Genomic DNA, 26,597 nt, shown 5'->3' on the forward strand with positions numbered 1-26,597 from the left:
GGTAAATATTTTTCAGCATTTTTCTTTAAAAGTTGACATGCAAAGATGGCTTTGTTTGATTTGTCTTTATATGTGTATGTGTGTGCGCATGCGTGTGTTTTTCCCCTCTTTACATCTAGCTTCACTCTCTTCCCTATCTTATTCTTATTTTAGCGTCTTTGTTCTAATTAAAATGGAGTTCATAAATAGAACAAGCTAACATGGCTATAAATGATTAACTCCTTTGGTTAATTGAATATGGAGAAGATTTCAATTGGACTTGCACATTTAAGTTAAGGAATGACTTGCAAGCGCATCCCCGATGAATGATGCAATACGGATTTGGGATTCATTTAGTAGTGCTATAATTGGTGCGGCTTGTTTCTGAATGTGAAGCACGAGGTAAAGAAGCATCCATCGTTGACAGTTTTGAGTATTTTGAAAATTGTGCTATCTCTTGTTTAATTCCAGCAGTAATAGTGAGCTGATGTCTGTTTTTATTCCTTTATTTTTTTTCAGCAGTTAGAGAATAACTTGGGAATCTTGTCACTTACTGATGAACTCGTTTTCATGGAACTACTTGGACCCTTTATGTTTAGAAGTCCTAGTGTCCAACATCTTACAGTTTTTTTAATTCATGAAACATCCAACAACTTAATGATGTTCCCCTGAAAATAAATAGAAAGAGCTCGTTAAGATCCCTAATGTTTGGAGGATTTTTTTTTTAAAAAAAAAAACTATTTGTATTGCTCTGCTCTTCCAAAGCTGGCACTTTGGTGGTTGAAAGTTGTTAACAGTCTGGGCTTTGAGGTACCATGCTATGGATTTTCTCTAGACTTTACACATTGACATCCAAAATTCGGCTATACATCTTGCAATTTTAAAATTTAATTGTTGCCTTTAAATGGTTACATATAGAATGTTTTAATCACTTTATACATTTTTAATTGATGGTAGCCTGAATTTTTTAAAAAAATAAATGAAAAGGAAATGAAAGAAAGTGTATACTATAATCAAATCTCACGGTGGTTTTTAGTAAATTTCCAAAAATAATTTCATGATTCAATTATTAATTTCAGTAGCTAAGGAATAAAATTTTGTATTAAAAATGATTAATAACTAAAGAATGAGCCATGAGTGTCAACGAGGAGGTAGCCTAGTTGGTCTTCCTTCTTCATCTTTAAGGTGAAAAGAGGTGGGAGGTCTCAAGTTTTAGCATTCTCATCTATTTATTTTGAGATTATTCACTTCTATGGTGAGAAAGAGAGGACTACCTGCCATTATATAGCCCACTAGTTGTCATTGGGTCTCCACTGGATGCAAAAAAAGAATGAATCATGCGTAATGAACCATGAGTTGATGGTGCATTACAAGGACTTGCTTCCAACCAATTTGTTTACCTTTTATCTTTTGAGCCTCACAGTAAATTGTCATTATTGATGTGTGATTAAAAATATGAACTGGAGTGATAACCAATCAAAATTTTTGTGGCTTGTTTCTGTAGAATTTATAAACCATTTGTTTAAAAACTGCATATGCATATATCAAAATCTCATTTCAACTAAGAGATAGTAACAAGTTTTGCTCCTTCCCTACCAATATAATATTGTATCACCTTACACCATAAATTACTGCCATGCATGTATGCTAGCTTGATGAATGATCTTACTCTTCTTAGATGCTGAAAGCCAAGGAGCAATGATAAAGGCTTGAGGAGCAGCATACTCTCTACTTGTGAGCCTGTGGGCATTTATGTTTCTTTATCTTTGATTTGTCAGCTTAAAGATGCAAATTGGTATCATTACTAATAATTAGCAATGATTGCATTGGTATTCCATTGTGAACATAGAAGTATAATTTTCCAGTGCATTACAATTAATGTTATTTTGATGTGTTTCGCTTTCAAAACTAATTTTTATTTGTTAGACTAGTGCAGCTTAGCGCATATTATGTTTGCTCTGAAACTATATGCTGCTGGCTGACTACAGCTTGTCTATGCATGTAAATGAAACGATATGGTGTGCCATGTTTTAGTGGGAGCAAGATGTGTCCAACACTGGGAAGTTAAGGTATTTATCATGTATTTATTGGAATTTGAACTTGTGTTATGGTTGCTTGAACATATACATGCTAGAACTAATTTTTGCTCAATAGCTTATTTTGATTTACGCTATAAGTGATAAAATTAAAACAGTCCTCCATATTTGAAGAACAGAGAGGGAGAGACTGAATGGTCATGTCTAAACAATTCTATGAAAGTACTACTTGGAAAACAGTTGCCTGCAATACCCACCAGATGGCACTCGTAGACTAATGGCTTCGCCGGTCACAACCTCGCTTATTAGATCTTTAAATATCAGTCGCTCAACATCCAGAACTAGCCATGGAATTTCACTTGTACAAGTTGTCCAATGTGTTGACTGATGCATTAAATCTGCCTGTAATATGTCTCTCAAACTGTCATTCTCATCATCTAAGCTGCAGCTTGAGGCATTCCCTTGCATCCTGTCCACCTCTGAGCATAATTCCCCCAAAAGCTGCTGTCCTCTTGATCTTTTGTCTGCCAGCATATTTGGTGAATGCCAATGCCTCGAGTAACTTTCCAGACGTAATTTGTGGGCCAGAATTTCATTCACTGCATCAAATACAAGTTTCCTTTTGACTTTGATATGATTTTCTGACTGGAAAGTCTTTGTTTTGCTCTCTTTATCATTTGAATGCATGACGTTTGACTTAGCTTGTTCCAGGGCTAGGAATAGATGAGGGTTCACTGGGTAGCCTGTTTGTTGCAGGTGAATGGTTGTAAAAGTAGATTCAAAATCTTCAAGAAGGCCTGATGCTAATAGGATTTCTGAGATGTATTTATGGTCTGGATTTGTGCTATTGTAGTGGGGTGTAATCTCATCAATGATGGGTTCGTCTTGAGCAGATAACAGCTGCGTAAGATTCTGAATTAAAGGATGGATGTCCTCTGATTTCCGGTGATTGATCACAAGTTGGAAACTGGAGTTTATGCTGCTGGAAGAGTGATTTATGTCCCCAGAATTCCACTCAATCTCATCTTCTGTAGAAAGAAGAATTGGGAATCACAAATAATGCATTTTGCAATAAATAAATCTGTAAGACTCTCTCTCAGACTCACAGGCGAATAGTTTCTAGTCATTTACATATATTTGGCATATCTGCATGGTTCTTACCATAAAGTTCTCTCTTTCTTTTCTTTTTTTTTTTTTTTCATTTATTTTGTTGAAATATGAACTTATAGCTGTACCAGAGTACTGTTTATCTTTTTCCCACGGAAGATGATTATTATATCATCTGGAAAGTGTTAATCATCTTAAATCAGGTCTTAGTAACTATTAAAAGAGGAACTTGGATCCTCACCTTTGAAGGCAATTGGTTTCTTCTTAATGGGAGATGGCAAGTCATCACTATAGAATGTTGCATCAAGAACAGACACTGGACTTGGTTGTTCTGAGGAAGCTGATGCTGGTTCAGTAATTGATCTCCCTTTCATTGATCTTGCTACCGTTTTCTGCATGAAGAGAAAATGAATATGTCAACAAGAAAGTATAAATGATATGCAGATGATGAATAAGAGGAAGAGAACGTACTTTTTGTCTCAGGTGAGCTTGCTGGATAAAGTTGTTATTGATCTTATTTGTTTTATCAGTGCTTGAGACTTCTTCATCGATTTGTGAGGCCAAGCTAATTGTGCTCTCAGATTGCAGAGAAATTGTGTCCCCTTGGTGGCTTAAATCCCTAGCATAACTACCAATATCACTCAATTCATCATCACTTGGCAGATTTGCAGATTTTGGTCTCATTTTGTCGCGAGGGGAACCTGATTCTGTAGTCTGTCTACCGGATTGCCTTTGTGCCCTGATTGAATCTGATGATCGTGTTGTTGGACGGGGTTGCTTCTCTAACCCAACCTTTTTCTTTATCTGTCTACTTCCCAAGCTCTTACATGAGTCCTCTTTAGCAGTGGACTGAGGGTCTCTTGAAGTGTTTGGCTGCCTTGTCATTCTGATAGCTGTGCTTTTATCCATTGAACGAGAGGGTAGACTGGATCGTTCCCTAAGATGGCCGGCTTTGGGAGTTAGAGCTTTAGCAGTCTGTTTGTCAATTGATTCCCTTCTGCCATCTTCAGAGCCAGCAATTTGGAGGTCATGCAGAACTGAAGAACTTTGAGTTGGGCTTACTGATGAAGCAGGATTACTGGCTTTGATGAGTTTAGCAGGTTTCATAATCACGATTGGAGATTTATCGCTCTTTGGTGAACTGGTCCCCCTGGTAAGGTTGGAAATTGGGCTATTGCTCTGGACGTTGTGCTGATTTGGTAACTTTGAATTCTGATGAACACTGGTGTTAGTGCTTGCCTGAGTTCCTAACTTCCTACCTTCATTTTTGGTCTCTAGAATCTCTTTTGTCTTTTGCATTGCTTCAAGAATTTGTTTAAGAGCTCTGAGATCTGCTCCTGACCCTTTAAACTCAAGTTGTGCCAACTTTTTCTCTATTTCGCCATAGACAGAGAGAGTGGTGTTTGGAGCGTTTGGTGGAGTTAACCGACCCTTCAAAGCTGTTGTTTCAGAACCCTTGCTTCCATCTGGCTGCCTCCATGGTGCTGTTTCTATTGGAAACTTTGAATTTGGGATTTGCTTCTTAACTGAATCAACATGTCTCAACCTGGGTGAGATAGGTTCCTTGTGAAGGTTTCTTGGGGAGCCAGGAATTTGATTTTGCTTGTTCTCATTAGTGGTCCTTGATGATCCGAGGAATGAATTCTTTTCAACATCGGGGTGTGTTTTTATTTGTCTTGTCTGATTCCCATCGGCTGACATGGAACCTGGGAGAACTTCCAATCCCATTAACTTGGCCACAACGTTGGACAGTCTGGTATGGCTCTCTGGTTCTTGTTGGTTTAAGATATTGCTGAGGTTCCTGTCCCCCCTCTTCAGATCTCCTATAGGATCACTTGATTTCAATTCAGTGGTGGAACCGCTCACGGATCCTGCTCTGCTATCCAATGATAGCCTTGGCAGCTCCTTGAGCTTTATTGTGGATTTGTATGCTTCTCTTGATTCCCTTCCATCACAAGATAACCGTCGAGCATCCTTCAGTCCAGAAGTTGATGACACAACCTTCTCTTCACTGGATTTCCGAGGTTTCTCCTGAAGCTTATGAAGAACTTGAGATGATTCCTTTAGACCTGAAACTTTGGTGTTTACAAATTTAGGCTGCTGCAGAGGCCTTGGGGAATCAAAGTACTTCAATGTCTGGCTCCCAGATTCTCCCTTGCTTACAGTTTTGACAGATAACCCACGAGCTTCTCTATAGATTGAGTCTTTGACAACGTCTCTGAGATCAGGCGATTGCTGGCGTGACCGAAAAGAAACATTTGGCTGGTACAAGGGGGAAGGTAAATCTCGAGCATGAGTTTCAGGGCCAATGGTTTGATTGAATGAACATGGTTCCAGCTGAGATGCTCTGTTGCATTCTAAAGATGAGAGACTAGATGAACATGAGGAAGATGAAAACGAGGTTCTGGATGATTCTGTAGAGACTCGCTGTTTCTCTTTAATGGACTTCTTCTGGTTTTTTTCCTGCAATTATAAGTTAAATTTTGCTGTGATAATTTCCTCAACAATTTTGCTAAAAAAATCTCCATTAAGAATTGATTAAAGATAAGAATTCTCACTTTGGCCTTCTGAGATGTGCATGGGGGCTCTATACTATGGTTGCCATTTTGACCTGAGAAAGTGGCAAAATGTCAATTCTGAACCGACAAGCTTAGAATGCATAATAGAGCAAGGGAGAAAAGGCAAAATCAGAAGCAATACACTGAAGTACTTCTAAATGCAGATCACTGGAAATTAATGATAATGTTGTGGCACAGCCCTCGGATAATAGAAGGCTTAAATATTGCGATAAGAGATCGAGTACTGAAAGGGAAAAATAAATTTTAAAAAGAAACCAAGAAAATGTAATGAATAGCTGGGGCTATAGCTTCCAACCTTTAGGTCAATGACTCATTGGTACGAAGCTGTTGATTAAAATTTTGAATTTAATATTTTCAGTTTGACGCTGAATCTAACAGAGTTAGAAATTTTTCAGGCTGCACTGCAGCACAGACGTGGTGGAAATGATATTCTTTGAAATGCTAATTAGCCGGAAAGTGAAGCATTCAAGCATTGCACAAAAAGTTGAAAATTTTTAGAAGCTATGGCCTGAGATTTTAATAGAAACAGCATTAATAGAAGAAAACTTAATTATGATCTAATTTATTGAGCCATACCAAAGAATCCACATTATTAATGATAGAGAGTAATTCAAGTTGCATTGGCAATAGAGAAGTACCTGGTGGAAGCCTCTTGTGGTTTTGGCCAGTGAGACGGCGTCCACCACCAAGGAAATGGTGGCGGTCAAAGAGTTGAAAAATTCCGTTCATACATCCAATATGCTTCTGCAGATCTGGGTTTTCATCTGATAAAGTATGGATGAATTTTGCAGACATCTTCTTTCTTCAATGGAGAAAGATATTTTCTAAGAAACTTCTTTAGCATCAAATTCTAACTCTCCTCTAAGGTTTCAACGTTCTTCTAAAACGCAGAAGACAATAAAGTAGAGCTCCTTAGAATCTTAGAAGATGCAACATCAATTATGCATTAAATATCTAAATGTGGTTGCTGCAGTAAGCGCATTCTACTTCTCTGGCAAATAACGACGGTAGCTTTAGGTTTCTCTCAGAAGGAAAGATAGAGGCTATAATTGTTATGGAGTTGTTCTTCTTCTAGGAATTCTTTTGTGGAGAGAATGAAGCAGGAGATTTAAAGATAAAAGGAAAGAAACAGAGAACCTCTCATCATTACTTGCAGAGGAGAAAGATAATTGTTTCTCGGGTTTCACATAGCAAGGCAAAAAACAATATCTTCTGCCAAAGCCAAGAAAAAAAAAAGAAGGAAAATGTGAAGGGACCCAGGCCAACAGCCTAACTGTTATCCAGTAGCCCCACTTTCTGAGGACTATGAAATGAAAATGGTGCAGGGAAGTTCTGCAGACCCAAGAAGAGATGTTTTTTTGGATTTCCACAATAACAAAAGAATGCTTTGTCTTTTGGCTCTCTCCAGTAAATTAGAAGGCAGCTAATAGAGGCTAGAGTATATAAGAAGGAGATCTGTATTGAAGAGAATGAGAAAATGGTGCCAAGTGCAAACCCTTTTTTTTATTTCTGTATTTACGTAAGAAGGGATGTGGGATGTGTGGGTCAAATCTGGCGCATGAGATGAGAGAGAGAGAGGCCTTTTTAAACCCTAAAAACAATGATAAAGAATATAAAATAGTAGAGAGAAAAAGAGGAAGGTGTTTAGTGAATGTGTGGGACAGATGTGCTATGGTCATTTTCTTCCACTTTCATGTGGACAACATAATGGTGGGGTGGACCTCTGGACCTCTCTCTCTACATGAGCATGTGGAGTTTGTCAGGAATTGGAAGAAAGTATAACAAAGTGGATTTTAATGTACTGGAAAGCCTCCATTTCTCCAATGCTCTTTTTTTCAACAATTCCTTACTCTACTCTTCAACTTTGCCAATTTATCATTTTTCTTTCTGCCACACCAACTAGATTCCCACTCTTTCTCAGTTCTCACCTTTGACCTCAAAATAGCAAGTTTGGATTAGATGGTGTTAATGGGTTTGTTTTAACAATCAATCTATTCAAATTTTATGCATTATCCCAGCTTAATTAGATGAATAATCTTGCAGAGTCCTTTTCAACTATTCCATCGATTGTTTATGTGAGTTTTTAGGCACTGCAACTGTTACTTGCTTTCACTTTTTAACTATGCCAACCAGCTTGGCAATTGGCAGCAACCCAGAGATGCACCTTTATGAGAAAAGCTCGACTACCCTTTATTTTTTAATTAAACAAAAGAAGTAATTAAATCTCAATTAATCCTGAAAAAAAAGACATAGTTTTGCAAGAGAAAGAAAGCTTGAACACCCTTTGTGGTCTTAGTACTTGTCAAATTAATACCAGCAGGTAAGCTTCTGCCAGGGCAAGGCAGCATTGGCTATAGGTGCCTTAAAACTCGTACAGCGTATGAAACCAGAAGTGTGGTCCTGGTCCTAAGTGTTTGGATGCTGGGGGTTTAAATATATGAGGAGAATTAGATTCCAAGGCCATGGACCAGAGGAGAGCCTCTTTGAAGATGTCATTATTTCGGCTTTATCACAGTAACATGGGACTGTGCACTGTTCCTTGATAGGCTGCTTCAGTTGTCATATGGTACTTTGCATTTGCTACTTGGGTAATTCAAGACCTCATTGGTTGGACTTCCTTCTGTTTTCTTCTACATCTACACATATCAATATTGAAAAATTCTTCATAAATATTAAACTACTGATATATTTTTATAAATAAAACTCATCGTAGTTTTATTTAGAAAATATGAATTTAATATTATTGTGGATTATTTATAAACTAATATTATTGTGGTACTGTGATGAAGTGATTACTTGTTGAAATTTAATTTAATAAGAAAAAAAAGGAGATTCGGCTTAATCAATCATTTATTTAGTACTTTACTACAAATGATTTCTGAACTAATTGTCTGATAAGAAAATTTGTAAACCTAGTATTAGGTTTTGTTGTTTTTATCTTAAACAAGGTACAATCATTATACAGAGTCCTTATTGATTTGATCCATCAGAAGAAAATTTAAAAAAAAAAAAAAGAATCTTTCTATATGAGATTAGATCCTCCAACGTCCTGCTCATGAGTCCCATCATATCACCATATTGCGAAAACAAATGGGATTCATCATTTCGTGTTATTTATTTATTTTATTCTTAGATAATTAGACACCTTGTTATTAACTCAAATCGTACACAAGAGACATACCCATGACGAGAAATTATGTAAACTCAAATCTTATATTTAAATAAAAATAAAAATAAAATGTTGAATTTAAAAATTTAAATTAATTAAATAAGTGAATTACGAATAATTTATATTAGAAAAATATGTACGAGAAGAGTAATGATAATACTACTAAAAGAAGACGTGGTCCTCCTTTTTATCAACCAAAATATGGTAAATAATCTTCTCCATTTTGTGCAAAAGATGATTAAAATTCTCTTGTATGGCCATTTGTGGTCCTCTTTCTTTCCTCTGTGTATATATATATATTATCTGTCTTCAAGTGGTAAAAGTGTTAAAATTGGCATTTATTAATGTCAACTTCATCAACCCCAAGTTGGGATTTGATTTTATTATTTTTGTTAAGTTATGATATGATTTTCTTTTTCTATTTTAGTATTTAAGAAATTATTGTTGTGATTTCATAATTTGGTTATAGTATAATTTTTTTTTTATAAAAAAAACATATTAAAAATTAGGAAAGCATGTCACGTGTTTTAGTTTTACATGTTAGTCATAAAAAATATTTTTTTATAATAATTAATTTCAAGAAATGGAGCCTATAAATGAGTTGGAGAGGTAGGCATATAGGTAGGCATGCACATGGAACTTAGAAAACTTAGAATTTAATTAATGATATATGCAAAAAGTAAAATAAAATTAATTATTGAACATTTTTTAATTGAAGCAACTGCATGAGAAATTAAAATATTAGATATTTCTCTTTTCTATTAATTCAATTATTCAATATATAAACAAAAAAATAATTTACAATAGATGAGCATGAGAATTAGGTCAGAATACTTTGTGCGGATATAGAATTGCATGAGCTGTGAAACGCCTGGTTGAAGTAATGAATTCTTAGCAAATAATACAACCCCAGATTCGTCTTTATTAGGAACGCTTTTAAGACCATAAGATTTTTTTTTTTTTTTTTAAGAAATACTTGCCTAAGTCGTCGGATGCATTGTTTGCTTTGAGTTTCGATTATATTAAAAACTGATTCAATTAAATTTTAAATCAAAATCGGTTAATGGTTTACAAATCAAATATGAATTAAATTAGATTGAAATTAGCAATCTGATTCAAGAATCTCACAAAATCGCGGATTTCACCTCCAAATCGGGCTAGACCCTATCCTTAGGGGACATTAGGTGGGAAGGATCTTCTTCAAGAACTATATATAAGACGGAAGTGGACTTCTCACAAAATTATGATAATTTTTAAGAGATATCTAAATTATTTAAAAATGAAATTAAGATTATTTTAAATCTCAATCAATAAGTAGCAAGAATTTTATGAAATATCTTGTATATTTAAATAGTTGGAATACAGTCGGAATCAAAATTCATTTAGCAAATTAAGAAAAAAATACACACATTAAAGAAAGACATGGGAGGATAAGATAGGCAGAGGAGTGATTGCGATGGTTAAATGGAAAGGATTTGAAAAGAGGGTTGGGGTGCAAAACCACATGCATAAAGTGAAGGCATCACATGATATGAGGGATAATTATCCTAATACTAACTTCCAACAAACTATTTCTTCACTAGCCCACCATTATTGCCACATGATGTCTTCCACTCATCAAACCCACCATTTCTTCCTTTTTATTTTTATTTTTCTTGTGGATTTTCTCCAACTCAATATCTAATCTAATCAAAACAACCAACTTAAGTTCCTATTCACATTCCACTGTGTTTCCTAAAGCACCCCATGATTGTGTGACCATTAAACAAGGAATAGTTGCATTTGCTGTGTGAGATTCACATTCAAATGGAAGATTAATTTAATTGATATGATTCTTATGATTTAAAAGGGAACATGGGAATTAATGAGGGTGGCTCAATGCCCAAGTATGAGAAAATCTTGTAGCAAACTTTGAGGAAAGTGGACCAACCGTATCATCAATTGCATACAATAATTAAATAATAATCAAATTAATTAGTAAGTGTCACGCGTCTTAAGAAGCACTTTTGCTGCTAAAGAATTTGAATATTTTGTTGCTGAATTAATTTCATTGACAATCCCATAACACACAAACATGCAATGAAATTGCCAGTTCATTACAATCATAATCTATCCATATTGCACATGACCAGTTGGGGGTGTGGACTTTGTTAGATTAAGTTCAAAATAAAACCAAAATTCAAATCAAGTTGATCAGATTACGAGTTTAAAATTCATCTCCTTCTTTGCAAAAATTCAAATATTTTTACCCAGAAGGCAACAGTATCAATTATATATCAATTAATGGAAATGGATAAGAAAGGCTTCCAAATGGTGATGAAATGTAATATGAGTAGGGCTAAGCATTACAGTTACATGTCCCTATAATAATCATATGTATCTCCGAGGTGTCATAACAAGATGGAGAAGGGGACAAAGCAGTACCATACCTTATTGAAAATGGGAACCATTGAATGTGATAGCTATATTGTCTCTTATTGCATGACAGTAACAAACTGTACAACATTTCTTGTGGAGTAAGATCATGAGGAATGGGCTTTTCTGGGTCTTCAAAACTCTGTAGAGTCAGTACCAAATCTCTGTGCATTACAACAATATGACATACAGGCACCCCCAAAATGTAGTCAGCAACTTTTATCTCATTTTTGGATTGCCCAATGGCCTTCGTTGAATTTTTGCAGGCTTTCATTTGTTAGTATCACTACCTGCCTTATCTCCATGCGACAATGTCCAATAATTCCTAACTTTGATCCAGATAAGTTAAATCATAACTGTACCATACATTAATAACATTTTTACAAGAATTCATTTGAATAATAAATCGGGTGAAATAACATTTTTATTAAGCAAAATGTTCAATTTCATTTATATACTGTTAATATATTTTTTTTCTTTATTTTATAAATTTTTTTAAAAAAAATTAATTTAATTTAAAAAATTAAGAAGCTAATTTTCTTTATTTTTTAATTAAATTGCTTTTAAATTAAAATCTTTTGAATTAGTTTTAAAAAACAATTAAAATGAAATCAGATGAATAATTATAATAAATACAGAGATGAAGTGATTAAGCAGCCGGTAGTTTTCAATTTCTCTTCACAAGTTTGATAGCCCTTTTCCCTTCGTTTCAAATGTTAGCTTTTACTTGTTTTCGGATCCATCCTCGAGCTCTTGTGATCTTACCATCCTAAGCATCGTCAAATCAACTGCGATGATTCTTGCATTTTGCATCAATTCGTTTACATTAAGCAAGTTTCCAAAGTCATCGAGAGGACATTACCATCAACAACCCCCAATCCCACCTTCATATTTTGAGATATCAATTTGTCCATGGACCTACCCCAGTGTTCTTCCAATATTGTCATGTCAATTATGAGCTCATTGTATTGTCCATTACCCTCCATTCATTTTCGGTAGCCTAACTATAAAACAAATAATCTTAGTACTATAATTGCCACTTGCATCATGACATTGTTTGTTTTCTTCCACATGGGTGTCCTTTGGGCATATGTGAATGCATCTACTTCTACTTTTTCTTATGGACAACAACTGTTATGACTTTGTGCTTCGTTCCTTCCTATGAATTATTGGGAAGAAGATGACACTGCCCTTCTGTTTACCCTTGGATTTAAGAGTATCAAAACATTGGTTATATATCCTTGGGAAGAACAAGTTTCATTCTCTTTTCCTTTTCAAATCCCTGCCTTTTGGAAAATAGTTGCAAGGTAATCCAAGCAAAGCAAGAGGAAGGAAATCCAAACCTCATCTCTCTGAAATTAGTATCGTTGAAGCTTGTGCCTACATTCTACTTTACTGTTCTCGTACTGCAGTGTACCCTACATAGGAAAAAAAAAATGCCAAATTACGATCAATACTGACAGCTTCCTTGAAGCACGCACCATCCTGTAACCTGGGCATGCTCCCACATGGAAACTTCAATCAACATCATCACCACAAAAGGGCAACGGCAATGCACATGCCAGAGGCTGGAGCTCCACAAACTTCACATAATTCAACAGAATGTCAATAATATCATCCACTGATACCATAATGAGATTAATCACATCATTGCCATTAATCATTATGCTTTATAAACAATGAAAAATACTTCGTAAATATCCCAGAACCAAAGTATGGTAGAGCAGCAAGTTTCTGTACATTGCAACATGAAAAATATCTATAGGCAAGTGAAATCATGACAGACAGTCAATACATTCCTTGTTACGCCAAATCCCTTCTAAATGTGCTCTGCATGGAAAAATGCTAATTTCATGTACAAAATCAAAATATGATATCTCTTCAGAAAGCATTGCTTGGTCCGATCAATTGGAGACTCCATGAATGTGCCTTCTACTCTCTAGGGGGAAAAAAGTATCAGTAGTGATGATCCAGTAATAAGAACTTGAGAAGGGTCAATTCTCCACATTCTCAATGATCTAATTCTCAATTCCAATTCCAATATCCAGTTTAACGTCAATTTTTGTCTATCCAGTAGTAACCCACTGACTCTATTTGAAGTGTTGATGGGGAGCTGGTCTTATGTCAAATTTAACTAGCAAAATCACATCCAAAATTAACTTAAAGAGAGAAATTACAATCAACTCATGGATGAGAACGGAGACAATGTGCTCGTAACCTGGAGGTAGAAACCCCAACATGCACTTCTTTCAGTGATTGGTTTTTGACCAAATGGATATTGCTCTATAAACTTCTGTACATCATCAGCTTCAGCTAGTCCTTCCAAATACACTCTAAGATCACCTCTATCACCTGATAAGGATTGGATTCAATTGTTAACTGTTCGGATCTTCTTAAAAATAATAAAGTATAATACCTAATAATTTAGATTCTAGAGCACCAAAAATATCATAAATTAACATGCATGACATATTGCATATTTTAATTTTGCTATTACATTGTTCTTTAAGCTGAAAACAGCTATGGCTAGGATAAGAACTACCAGGGTCTAGCAGGTTGAGAGTTGTGGATGGCACTAGAGATAATCAACATTATGAGCAACATTTGGGTACCCAAAAAAAATTGTCTTACCTAAAGCATTATCCTTGCTGTCCTGACACTGGTAAGGATAAGGGAATATTGCAGTATACGCCTAGAAATGAACATGAAGTAAAAGTAGTAATAATATTAAAACAACGATGTCGATAGTGGTTTACCAAGAAGATAATAAAAGAAACACACAGGAGTAGACCATAATTAGAAAAATAAGGATTACAAAAGCTTACCGGGTTAAGCAATGCTTTATAAGGTGAATCATCTAATAACAACGTATTTGATTCATTATAAAATCTCTTCTCCCAAGGAAGTTCAGGATCATGTTTTTCCCAAATTCTCCTCAGTTCCTTAAAAACCAACTTTTTGTGCTTGTTTTCAAGGGTATTGAATTTTGTCATAGTACAGTGAGACAGATCCTGCAAAAACACTATTATTTATAAGAAACTGGAACAACTATCCAATGTTTATTTCCATTTCCATGGCAAAAAATTGCAACTAGAAAATATTCAAACCAACTGATGAAAGGAATTATTTCCACACCAATGGTCAAGAAATTTAGACATCTTATGTTTAGTCAACGCAATCTGGAGGCAATCAGTACCATGGCTGAATGCCATTGGATACTATACACTGATGGAGCTTTTCTATGCAGCAGCTTAAAGAACAATGTGGTGAAATACAACTGGTAAGACACATTTCTTGAGAACAAAAAGAGGATATTGGCAACACAGAAACCAAAAGGAGGAGGTGAAATAAATATCTATGCCAGCAATATATATATGTTTTGTCCAACAAACTGTAAATGCAAAGACTAAGAAAATTGAAGTGCATGCAAATGTATTTACCCAACAAAACATTAACTTGTGCTTCATATCTCCAATCAAACGGTCAATGATGTCATCCACATTCTTTCTGAAAAACATTTAAAACATTTTGCATCTGATTATTATATATATTAAAAAGGTCGCTAACATATTGACAGCAAAAAGGGATGTTTCTTTTAAAACCACAATTAACTGAAATACCAACGTTAACAAGAGAAAGGCAAAGAAGTAAAGAAGAGTACTTCATTCTTGAAGACCAAATGGCCACTTCAAATCTCTCAAAGCAGAAGTTTAGAAAATCAAGACAAAAGGGTCTCCTAAAAACTGATACAAGAAAGCAAAACATTAGATTTAACTAACAGAAGGAAAAAAAATATTAATTATTTAAATGATGTTTAGACTCAATTCTTACTTGATTGTCTTCTAATTCTTATGTCTGGTTTATAATTCTTTGGAGGAGAAGAAACAATATCTACAAGCAAGCCATTCAAATCAAGAACTAGAAGTTTTTTCTTCAAAAGTGTAGCTGGTGATCTTGTTGATAAAGAAGCCAAAATTTCTGAAAGAACATTCCCTTTGTCATTAATAACAAGTGAATTATGTGTTCTAGTTTCACCTACATCTGATAAAAGAATTGCCTCATCATTTCTTTTATCCAATAAACAAAGAGTTGACGGCTCATTTAACTCATCAGTATGCAGCTGGCTCCCTTCCTCAGCCTGATTATCGACCGAACTACTAGTATCTTGCACATCGTGTTCCCTAAAACTTGGTTGTTTTTTGTGCTCACAACTGACTATTGAAGGATTATTGGTTGTTTCCATGTCAGTGTTCAAGATTACAAAAACTTTGGAAGAGGCAGTTTGATTCCACTAACAAGGAAACTTTTATTTCCTGTAGCTGAATGAGATACTTGAAATCCTTGATATTTTCAACCAGGCAGTTGTTTTCTGCTATTTTATTGACCATATCAGTCTCCCATGTTCTATATCGTGTGTGTCGTTACCCTTGTCAAATTGAATCCTGCAAGTTTGGAATAAAGACTAAGAAATGGCTTTCAAGTTTCAAATATATTAAAGTAAATATCATACAAAGTCACACACAAATAAATAAACACATAGCACATTACAAATTAGGATAGCAATATCAAATATGATGCAAAAATGATGAGTGAAAACTGAGCATGAGATAACATTAATGTGTACCTAAAAGTTGAAGGATATGACCATTTTAGGAGCAAGTTAACCATTGAAAACTTTGGTCAAACTTAAATTGTCAGCCACACAAGCAATATCCTAATCTTGTTTATCTTCCTCAACCCATGAAAAATCCATGTGCAGGTTCTCATGCTCATCCTCTTAACTTCTTTCATTATTAATCAAGATTCATTCAAAATTCAACTGAACTCAATTGTCTTGATATAGATAACTAGATTATTCTATTAACGGCCAAATTCTTTGATTTACTGAAAATTTTTTAACCATTTTAAATATTTTGTTATATAACTCTTCTCTTCTTTGCTCCTGTTACTTCAATCCACAATTACTCTTGTTGTCCCATATTGATTTGGGATAAGGATTTAGTGCTAAATATAAGGAGTTGGGCTATCAAAGGCCGTCCCTGCTTCAACTGTGAGGCACTGGCAAATGTTTAATTTCACGTTCTAGAAGTCCATTATTGGGCATTTTAGTGGAGTATAGTCCCATATTGATTTGGGATAAGGATTTAAGCTAAATATAAGAAATTGGGCAATCCCACCCCCCCCCCCCCCCGTGACAATAAGTCTTTACAGAACATATCCAAACCAGCTCAAAAAGTCCTCAATCAACTTACCCTTTCTGTATACACTCATTGCTGCTCCAACACTGTTACTCGTCTATAGTCATCTTAATATTCTTACTTTGAATACACTCAATTTATGCACATAATAGGGTCACCACTCACCATCTAGAAATCATAACCACAAAACACATTGATCCTGATCACTACTTTACAGGATTCATCTTCTGCCTAACAGAAATTTCTTGAAAGGCATAGCTTACCAGTGGCAGTCTTACACATTCAATCGTATTATAAATTCTACAATTCATGAACAAAAAGCAAAAGGACACCAAAGAAAATGAAAAGAGAATTAATAGTAGATACTTTCTAGAACACGAAGAAGATGTTTCAGTCTTGTAATAAATCGTATTATGTACATTACAAGAACAGTACCCAGTAGAGAAAACAAAACCAAAATAAAATCACTCGCAAGTCGCAACCCCCGCTTCAAACGTTAATTGATTAAACGAGCTTATAGTGCCTAACAACCAGTCACATTAAAGACTCGATGAATGTCAGCTATTCAATTATCAGTGGAAAGGCCAAGAAAAGGAAAATTAAGTATCAATGCTTTTTTTTAATTAACTAGGACAAATCCAGCAATATTACAAGTTAAAGGAAGTTCAAGAAGATAATGAAAAGCAAGATTCAGCAAAGAGATGGATTTATCGTGTCAAACAAAATACTGAAGCGGCACAGCAGTGCAAGGCATTAAAAAAACAGCATGAAGGTCGAAAGTAGAATAGAGAAACAAGTTTAACCTCGAGTTTGACATGCACAGTCAAAAACGCAAATTTATATCCATAGAGCTAACCCCGATAAAGGAGATACAAAGCCTGCCTTAAATAATTCAATACATAAGCTAGAAACATCACAATTAAATGAAAGTTACAAACAAAAAGGGCGAATGAAACAGATTGCTAGTACTGAACGTAATGTTATTGCTATGATTAAAAAAAAAGTTAAAATGATTAAGCATGAGCATTAATAAGCTTCAAACTTGCAACAATACATGAATCCAGAATTTTCCATCCCGTAGATTTCCGGATTCAAATTTAACAAAGGAAATAAACGAATCCCACGAATCGAAAAACAAGAAAGAACCATATTAAATGGTAATCAGAAACATTCAACAGAAAACAAATAAGAACAGTTATCACAAAAAATTGCAAAAGGAAAACGGATGGAAAAGTAAATTCCATTCTATAGGCTTTAATACAAATGTGTACGACACAAAAAGGTACAACTTCCCTTATCCTAAGCACTCAAACACTATCCATTATCTCGAAAGGAGACAGACAGAGAGAGGTAGAGTTGCTACCTTTGGAGACTCGATGTCGTTTGAGTGATGGTGACGTTTGGAGGTGAGTAGACGACGGAAGAGCACTCGACTTTTGAGAGAACGTGATTGCGGAGGAAGTAACCGAAACAGAGGAAGCAAAAGGAACCTGACGCATTGATTAATTTCTGATAGTGTTTGGTCTGGTTCCGAGTGGGACCAAAAATGGGCCACTGTGAGTGGGCTTTTCGCTCATGGCCCTGTAGAGCCTGGAATTATATCATTGAAACTTATAAATCTTTTGAATCTTTGATTTTTCCCATTCAAAAAATAATAATACCATTTAATAATAATGGATTCGAATTCATGCTTTCATTAACTAATCTCATAATATATCGATCTTGATAAAGCAGAACAAAGAACAAATAGCAGAGAAAATAAACAGCAGATGGGAAGTTTTGGGTTGGATTAATTATTATACTACTAGAAAGGTGACGTATAAGTACTAGGTGGGAAGTCAAATAGCAAAGATGAGAAAGGCATGGGTGGCCATTTATAAATTAAGTTGTAAACCAACTGCTGCTTTCCACCAAACCTTGTATTGTTTAAACACCCCAGAAGCTCTCCATCCATTAATATATAATTTATCAAATCTAGGTGTCTAGTCAGGACTTTCTCAAAAATATATACTTACATGAAGGGAAAAACCTCTTGTTTCTAACTTCTTCTCTTATGTTTTCAAAGAGATAAAATGTAATTTCAAACTCTTTATTTATAAGGAAGCATATTTATCGAGGTTACTAAATGATGTTTATTTAAATTTATTATTGATACTTAGAAAATTATAATATATAAAATAGTCTGATCAATTTTATTAATTAAATAGAATTTAATCGGATTAATACTTTATAAGTCCATAATATAAGGCCGACTACTTATAATATCTCCTTATAATATCTCTAAAATCATACGTATATTAACGGTAAATTAAATTAATGTGATACGTACAATAAAAAAATATAAATTAATTGTTTCTACTTTTATTAACTAATTACTTATTATTAACGAGTCGCGTGATACTTTGTATGAAAATATCATTCTCCAATTCAACGGGACGTTGACGCAGATATATCAAAACAACTAAAGGTGTATATAACACTGATATGATCCCTAACTTCAACTGAATTTACTATATTTATTTTCTCTCGAAAAATCTTAATCTTTTTAAACTCAATTGATTCATTAACTCTCATTTATTCCTTATATTCACTCACCATTGGTCCAATCCCAATTCAATAACTTTTTTATTGAATCAAACTATCGTTTAAGTATTCTCATCTGATGAATTTGAATATCAGTTCATCAGTAAGAAGTTTATCATCAAATGTATTTAAAATAATATTCAATTAGAAACCTAGCAATTTGAGAGAAAAATTTCTCTTTTAGCTTTATTTTATCGTCTATACTTACATTCTTTCTTCAATCATATCATTTTTTTTATTATTATCAATAGCAATATTTAGAAATTTTTTTTTATATATAAGCAAGGTAATATACTGGTTCACTCTTTAGTTCAAACCACATTATTTCATTAGTTCTACAATTTAAAACGTTCTTCCAAGTGACTGAAATTCTTTTATTGGCTAATGAAGTAGATTTTATTAAAAAAAAATTCCTCAGATATAAGAGAAAAATGCGTAAGAGATGCAGACATTCAATGGAAAATGCAAAGAAATTTCTCTTTTTAATACAATCAAAATACACTATTTAATTCTTCAATAAGATTTTAATTTTGGTTAATCTCACTCCAACACGGATTTAAACACAATAGTTTGTAATGATTCTAATTGTTATTAATAAATTTTAAAAACATTTTCTTTATTTTCAACTATAATTAAATTTAAAATTTGTAGTCCTGAAAGTAATTTTATCATTATTGAATTGATATTTATTGATTAAAATTTTTTTATTTGCATATACTATGCTATATATTACCTGAATCGCTATTGTAATTTTTTTAAAATTATCACTTAAATAATTGATTATATTTAATATTTTTCTATATTAATTTAAAATAAATGTTAATAAAAAAATAATAAATAACAAAATAAATATTATTGTATTATGTACTTTTATATTGTAAAAATTTTATTCTAAATTTTGTATAATTTTTATTTGAAAAAATTTAAAGTATTTCTGTTTTATAATTCATATATATTTTTTTTAACATCCATTATCAATATCTAATCAGAAAAAATACAATATTGAGAAATTAAATAATTTTAAACCTATAAAAATAATAAAATAAACCAGATAAATCAAAATAATCAAATCAAACTATGAATTCAATCGTTTTCAATTTAGAAACTTTAAACGTAAAAATGTCAATTGTTATAATCGCTCTTAAAATTAAACTACTACCGATAATACTAAAAATATATCACCAATTTCGGTTCAATAAATGATACAAAGACAGTAAAAGGTGAGTATTATTATTGAAAAGTGACTCGATGAGTCAGTGTAACAACAAGAGGTGCATATCATCGTTAAAAGGTGACGAGAAGAACTTACATAGAAAAAAAAAAATGAAAAGCCGATGCAGGAGATTCAATCTTGAAAATACATTTGTCAACATACTTAGAACATCTCGAAGACGATCGATCACCAATTCCTCCATGTGCACAAGCACAACAATCGAATCGATCAAATTTAAGCCCTTTTCAATCAAAATTTATCTATTCATATAATTAAAATTCATTGATTGATTATACATTAAAAATAAAAATTATATAAAAATAAAATATAAAAAATCATAAATAGTCATACCGAACATGCAAAAATAGCCATTAACCATGGATAAAATTGAAACAAATGAAAAGTAAAACAGATCCAAAAACGACATTTCACTAATCAAAATATGATATAAATTATATATATATATATATATAAATTATATAAAAAAATTATCATGGCCGAAGGAAGATGTCGAGACCAATAGCCTCCTCCATCAAACTCGTCTTCTTTCCAATTCTTCCTTTCCTCTCCGTTACTTTTCTCTCTTCGTACCTAATTAATGCGCTTGATTCTATATTAATTCATAATGAATCCAATAAAAAAAGAATGCAATGCTCATTACAATTAGCCAAGTTGTTAAGCATCTGGACAAGCGGATTCGTTAGCAATCAAACAATATTAAGTTTTTTTTTTTTAATGATATTTTAACATATCACCTAATTTATATTTTCACCTAAATAAAATAATGAAATCTTTATTTTTAGTTTTTATTTTTTATTTTTTATATTCTCAATTTCTCATATGTGTTATTATGGCCAAATAAGAAGGTGCCACGAAGTTCCTACTTTCCGTCAAATAATTTCGTTGACCTTCAATTGGAAAATTAGAATATAAACCATTTAATTTTTCTAAATAAACATTTTAAAAAAAAATATAATCAACTACAAGGCATATTTTGTCATCAACTCCACGAGTCCTATAAAGCACCCTCCCAAAAACTCTTCAGTAGCCTCCAGCCGTCAGCACACCACCGGCTACCGTCGCCGTCACCTGAGTCCCGACCCTCCTTCATCTCTATTTATCTATATCCTCATCTCCTTTTTCGATGTAGTGTGTACGTATCCATATTCATTTAATTTCTATTTTTGCTTCTATCTGCATGAACCAGCAATGGGCAACCTCTGCACTTGTTTCGCACCAAAAACAGTGAAAACAAAGAAACCCATAAAGCGTTTAACCGGTAACACGCAGTCCGTGCGCAATTCAAGCAGCCGGTGGAATCGAATTCCATCCACGCGCAAAGACAGCACTGATTCCGTGATTCAGGAACAGGCCTTGGCTGCCGCCATTCTTTTTAGGCAGCACCAGCAACAGAACGGCTCCGGTCCATTGCCGTTTGATAGGTCGGCTTCGCTACGGTACCCGAATAATTCCGGGTCGAAGAAAACTCAGCTGCCCCGTAGCTCCAGTTCGAGAGCCCGATCTCTTACCGACCCGTTGTTGCAACCTCACCAGCTACTTAACCAGGTTCACATCCTCCTCCATTTATATATAGTGTTACTGTGAAAATATAAGACGTAGTGCTAATTATGGACATGCATATAAATATGGTTTGGGATCTTGCTAATTATGGAATGAGGTTTTTATTTTTTAATTTAATTTTACGGGTTTTGGTATATGGAGGTGTAGTGAAAGTGGTGGATTATGTGCTTGTGGGGTTAATGGATTTTGTGATATTGGCGATGTAGCTGTTTGTTCTGGTGGATGGAAGATGGTTTAATTTCCATTTAATGTATAGCCTGGTAATGATTTTTGGTAAAGTCGCTGATTAAGGGTTACATGGAGGATGATTTTATGGTGGTCGTGTTGTGTTATTTCTCATATTTGTTGGAGAGAAAAATACTGATGTTTCATGTTTGGAGGCCTTCTTGGGTTATGAGTTTGATAAGTTGCGTCTCTGCTAGTCCGGGTCCTCTGAAAGTGATGGTAATGATGGCCCCAGATGGTAAAGGTTGGTCTCTAATAATAATACATTTTCTTTCTTGTAATTCAGTTGTCCGTACTGAGTTTTAAGAGGCAAAATTGGCTTGTGGGTTGGGCTAATTATGTGTGCCATGCCTTATTTTTGGCTTCTGTTCTGTACATTGTATATTATTGTCCTAATAACAACAGTATTTTTCCCTAGCTATGCAATACTTTGCAATCTCTCTCTCTCTCTTTTAGAGTTTCTGGACATGTTTATCTCATGATAAATTTTATATAGATATCCAAAAGCTTTTGGGCAATGATTTGACCAGTATTCTCAAGCGTGCCTCTTTGTAATGCTTAATCATAACTCCATGAGCACATATAAAATTTCACAATCTTTCTACCTTGAGTAATATCTTTATTTACTATTTGCTGAAATGCCATTAAGATTAGTTGATCTTCAGAGATAAGCAACTGAAAGAAGATTTTGTTGAGTAATGGCTTTAATGATTTACACACTAATGTTCCCCTTATTTTATGCCCCTTCGAACTGTCTTAACTACTATAGTTAATTAATTTATGGATTCTACTTAGAATTCAGATGCATAAGTTGTTTTTGCATTTTACTTGAGTGAATGTGTGCATGCGTGCTAGTCCTTGATAGAGAAAGTAGGTTGTCACAATAACATGTTTTCCAACTTATTTGAGAACTGACATTGTAGAAATAAGTTGCTGTTGTAATTCTCATTTCATGACGCATAATAAATAACTTGTGGTAAAACCATGAATCCCAAAAGATCCTAATTTAGTTGAAATGAGCATTAGAGTCCTTGTGCAACCAACAATTTCAGACAGCCAAACAATTAAAATTAGCATAAGATCAAGTAGTTTGGTCATTCCAGCCATGTCCCTAACTTTTGAGAAATCATCCTAGGCTGTAGTTAGTTGGATGATAAGTATTTTCTTTTTCCTTGTCTGGTTTCATGTCAAATTCATTTATCACATACATATATTGTAAAATCTAGGATCCATCTATATGGCCCACCTCAGAACCCAAAAGTGCGGGATGCCTTGTGCATTGGGTCACATGTTCATTTTTCTTTATGTGTCTTTGGCGTATTGTTTTGAGTTTCTTCTACAAAGTTGCAATGGTAAATAATTCCCTTAGGAGGTTTTACATTGTGATTTGATTAACCAAGTAAATGGTGAAGAAGTCTGTATTGAATAAAAGTTTTGTCCTTCACCTTTCTTTGTTGCTGTTATTGTCAAATCCAAATTTTTTCCCTAGCTGCCCTCATTTTCAGCAGGATATTAAGCTTGAGGATCTTGAGACAAACCATTTCGTTCTTGTCCATGGGGGAGGCTTTGGTGCTTGGTGTTGGTACAAAACAATTGCTCTTCTAGAAGAGGGTGGTTTCAAAGTTACTGCAGTAGACTTAACTGGATCTGGGGTTCATTCTTCAGATACAAATGGCATTGCCAGTCTTTCTCAATATGTGAAACCCCTTACCAATTTTCTTGAAGAACTTGCTGATGGGGAGAAGGTTCTTTTCCATTTCTTTGTTGTTTATCACTGTGCTTTTTATTTTTTCCTGCAGTTGGTTTCAAAATATTTCCCAATTTTTGTGAAAATTACTACAAGTATCATCATCAGTACAATGTGCTCTAATTGGTTTCTTTAGGAATGTTCAATTAATTAGACACTATGAGCTTGGGAATTCTTCACTTGCTTTTAAGATTTCAGATTTTGATGCTAAATAGATCGCTTTTTGCGCACTCCTATTATTTAGATTTGTGTGTTGTCTTTTCTTCTGCTCAACACTTTGAAGACCATTTTCTTTTGGCACTCTGCTGTTTATTTGAAAACTTTTTTGAATTAACTTGTGTGAAAAATATCAGAAATATTTGTCATAGGTCTTTCTGATTGCTTTTGAAACACATTGAAGTACATGATTTGCTTTTACTGGTGTGAAAGGGAAGGTGCTTTTCTTTTCCTTTTACATCAAATGCAACTTTGTTGTTGACTCTCCCTTGATTTATTGCCTTTTTCATGTAATCCTTCAGGTTCTATTTTGGGTTATTTGCATTTTTGCATGTGAAAACAGAAACTAGTGCAACTTTTCTTGAGATTCATTATTTTGCTAAATAGTGCAGGTGATTTTGGTGGGGCATGATTTTGGTGGTGCTTGTATATCGTACACAATGGAGTTGTTTCCTCATAAAACTTCAAAGGCTATTTTTGTTGCAGCGGCAATGCTGACTAATGGGCAGAGTATTCTTGATATGGTCTCACAGCAGGTTTTACCTTTATATCTGTTGATTTGAATGCAAGCATTTGTTTGGAAACCCTTCTATAGGTTTGTAACTTCTCAAAATGATGACAAATTTAGGATTTCCACTGTACGAAGTTTTTACCTTAATGTTTTGTTCAATTTGTACTGGAAAGATGCTTAACCCTCATTTGGAATGCATGCACATGCATACACACAGACATGAAATCTAGGGTAAGAAAAACTACTTGCTATGTTGTTTTCTGAATCTTCTATGTAATTTTTCTTGCCACAGTCAATGTTAAGGTTTCAGCATTCTTGTGCCTGCATGTGAATGGTTTAGATATAATTTCCATTTTGGTTATGTAAAAAGTTATTCTCCAATGCCTAACGCAGTTATGGTTAGTCTTGACTTGTGGACATGGCATTCACTTCATCATTAATGTATGCCTGGATAACTTTAGGCCTGACTGATAGTTGTTTAGTTTGCACTACATTTCATAAAGCGTTTTTAGATGTAACCCTGCCATCTCAGCTTTCCTGAACCTCTTCTTGTTATTAGTGGAGTAATTCAGGTGCCCTCCCTCCTCTTCTGTGCTAATTCAAATTCTATTGCAGGCAAATTCAAATGACTTGTTGCAACAGGCACAGATATTTGTGTATGCAAATGGGAATGGTCATCCTCCAACTGCTATTGATCTGGACAAATCATTATTGAGAGAGTTGCTGTTCAACCAGAGTCCTGCCAAGGTATGCTTGATTTCATGAGAAATTTCTGTTAAAACCTCATCCTTTGCTGTTATACATTTTCAGTAGCCCACTTAATTTCTTAAAATCTAGATATAAAACTTTGTGTGATTATTAATTTGAGAAATGTGATCAACTGGACAAGGAGAGATTTTCCAAGTGATTTGGGAGGGACAGGGTCCTACCCTTTTTTATAGCTAACTCAGCTGAGCATTGGACAGAAAAAGGAATATTGAACATGCAGATCTGTGCACATGCTGGCATGCAACAAAAGGTTGCCATGTTCTTGGCATCAATGCTGAAGGAAACTCAACTAGTGAAAAAGAGGCTTTCCATGTTGTTGGCTAGGCTATGGCTGCCAAAATTTTTTTTGGGAGTCTTCACGGATCTTGGAGATCTTGGAAAACCTAATAAGAGCATGTGGGAAAATCATAAGGTACCCCGGAGAACTGAAAAAGAGTGCTTCCTATGGATACAAAAAACCAGTTATCCCTTGTTTGAAGGAAAATAGAGCCATACAAATGTGAGTTAAGGAACATGTGCTCCTCAAGTCCTGAATAATCCCTTGAGGATGGCGGACTTGATGAAAGATCTTTAAAAGTATGTTTGTTTGGCTTCCATATGAACTTAATAAATAAGTAAAGATCATTCCTTTTAGTTTTCTATTCATATTTTGACTTCGCCTGTGCATCTTTTTTTTCCCCCTGAGTTTTTCCTTACTGTTGCTTATTCAATTTTGCATCTTATGTGTTCAGGATGTTGCATTAGCATCTGTTTCAATGAGGCCAATTCCTTTTGCACCAGTTTTGGAGAAGCTTTGTCTTTCAGACATGAAACATGGAACAGTTAGGCGGTTTTATATAGAAACTGCAGAAGATAATGCCATACCTATCACACTACAGGAAAGCATGATAAACTCAAGCCCCCCAGAAAAGGTTTTCCATTTAAAAGGTGCTGATCACTCACCCTTTTTCTCCAAGCCTCAAGCCCTTCACAAGATATTGGTAGAGATTTCTAAGATGCGCTCAACTTGATAGTTTGGTAACTAGATAACATACTGGACTCCTGGAGAGCTTCACTGGAAGAAGCTTAGAATTGCTGCTCACATTGGGCTTTCTGCAATTCATTAGAAGAGAAGATTTTTAGTTGTGTAAATGCGCTTGCCATTAGAAAATAAAAAATAAATAAAACTCAACCATTTGTTGGAGCCCGAAAATGTTTATCTCCTTCCTCTGTTTCCTGCTTTTATGTTGCCTTTTTCATTTTCCCCGTTTATTTGGTGTTTTTACCCCAA

General features: G+C 34.3%; 3 protein-coding genes and 1 long non-coding RNA gene across 5 annotated transcripts; 2 read left to right on the plus strand and 2 right to left on the minus strand.

Annotated features, from left to right (window-relative positions):
• Positions 1 to 1,920: 1,920 nt before the first annotated feature.
• LOC110610127 lies at positions 1,921 to 3,841 on the plus strand. Its single transcript, XR_006349971.1, has 3 exons — positions 1,921 to 2,048; positions 2,772 to 3,605; positions 3,704 to 3,841. It is a non-coding gene; the product is annotated as an uncharacterized LOC110610127 (long non-coding RNA).
• LOC110610114 (protein LONGIFOLIA 1) lies at positions 2,108 to 7,258 on the minus strand. The gene is made up of 5 exons (XM_021749987.2): positions 6,340 to 7,258; positions 5,681 to 5,733; positions 3,594 to 5,585; positions 3,364 to 3,514; positions 2,108 to 3,043 (listed from the first exon to the last, which is right to left on the minus strand). Exons 1-5 carry the CDS (start codon positions 6,494 to 6,496, stop codon positions 2,241 to 2,243), a joined length of 3,156 nt encoding a protein of 1,051 aa, XP_021605679.1. The 5' UTR covers positions 6,497 to 7,258; the 3' UTR covers positions 2,108 to 2,240.
• Positions 7,259 to 12,919: 5,661 nt separating this feature from the next.
• On the minus strand, positions 12,920 to 18,001 carry LOC110610121. Its single transcript, XM_021749995.2, has 8 exons — positions 17,847 to 18,001; positions 15,117 to 15,727; positions 14,947 to 15,028; positions 14,726 to 14,792; positions 14,111 to 14,296; positions 13,917 to 13,977; positions 13,504 to 13,637; positions 12,920 to 13,224 (listed from the first exon to the last, which is right to left on the minus strand). The coding sequence occupies exons 2-8, from the start codon at positions 15,526 to 15,528 to the stop codon at positions 13,105 to 13,107; spliced, it is 1,062 nt and encodes a 353-aa protein (XP_021605687.1). The 5' UTR covers positions 15,529 to 15,727; positions 17,847 to 18,001; the 3' UTR covers positions 12,920 to 13,104.
• A 3,261-nt stretch (positions 18,002 to 21,262) lies between these two features.
• Positions 21,263 to 26,536, plus strand: LOC110610119 (putative methylesterase 11, chloroplastic). Of its 2 annotated transcripts, none has more exons than XM_021749990.2 (5): positions 21,263 to 21,845; positions 23,591 to 23,830; positions 24,441 to 24,584; positions 25,175 to 25,306; positions 26,059 to 26,536. In XM_021749990.2, exons 1-5 carry the CDS (start codon positions 21,489 to 21,491, stop codon positions 26,335 to 26,337), a joined length of 1,152 nt encoding a protein of 383 aa, XP_021605682.1. In that variant the 5' UTR covers positions 21,263 to 21,488; the 3' UTR covers positions 26,338 to 26,536. The 2 variants fall into 2 exon arrangements, with proteins under 2 accessions (XP_021605682.1, XP_021605683.1); XM_021749991.2 differs by having other exon boundaries at positions 21,264 to 21,845; positions 23,594 to 23,830.
• Positions 26,537 to 26,597: the final 61 nt, after the last annotated feature.

Source organism: Manihot esculenta, chromosome 2, assembly GCF_001659605.2.
Source record: "Manihot esculenta cultivar AM560-2 chromosome 2, M.esculenta_v8, whole genome shotgun sequence".
NCBI classification, from domain to species: Eukaryota; Viridiplantae; Streptophyta; class Magnoliopsida; order Malpighiales; family Euphorbiaceae; genus Manihot; species Manihot esculenta.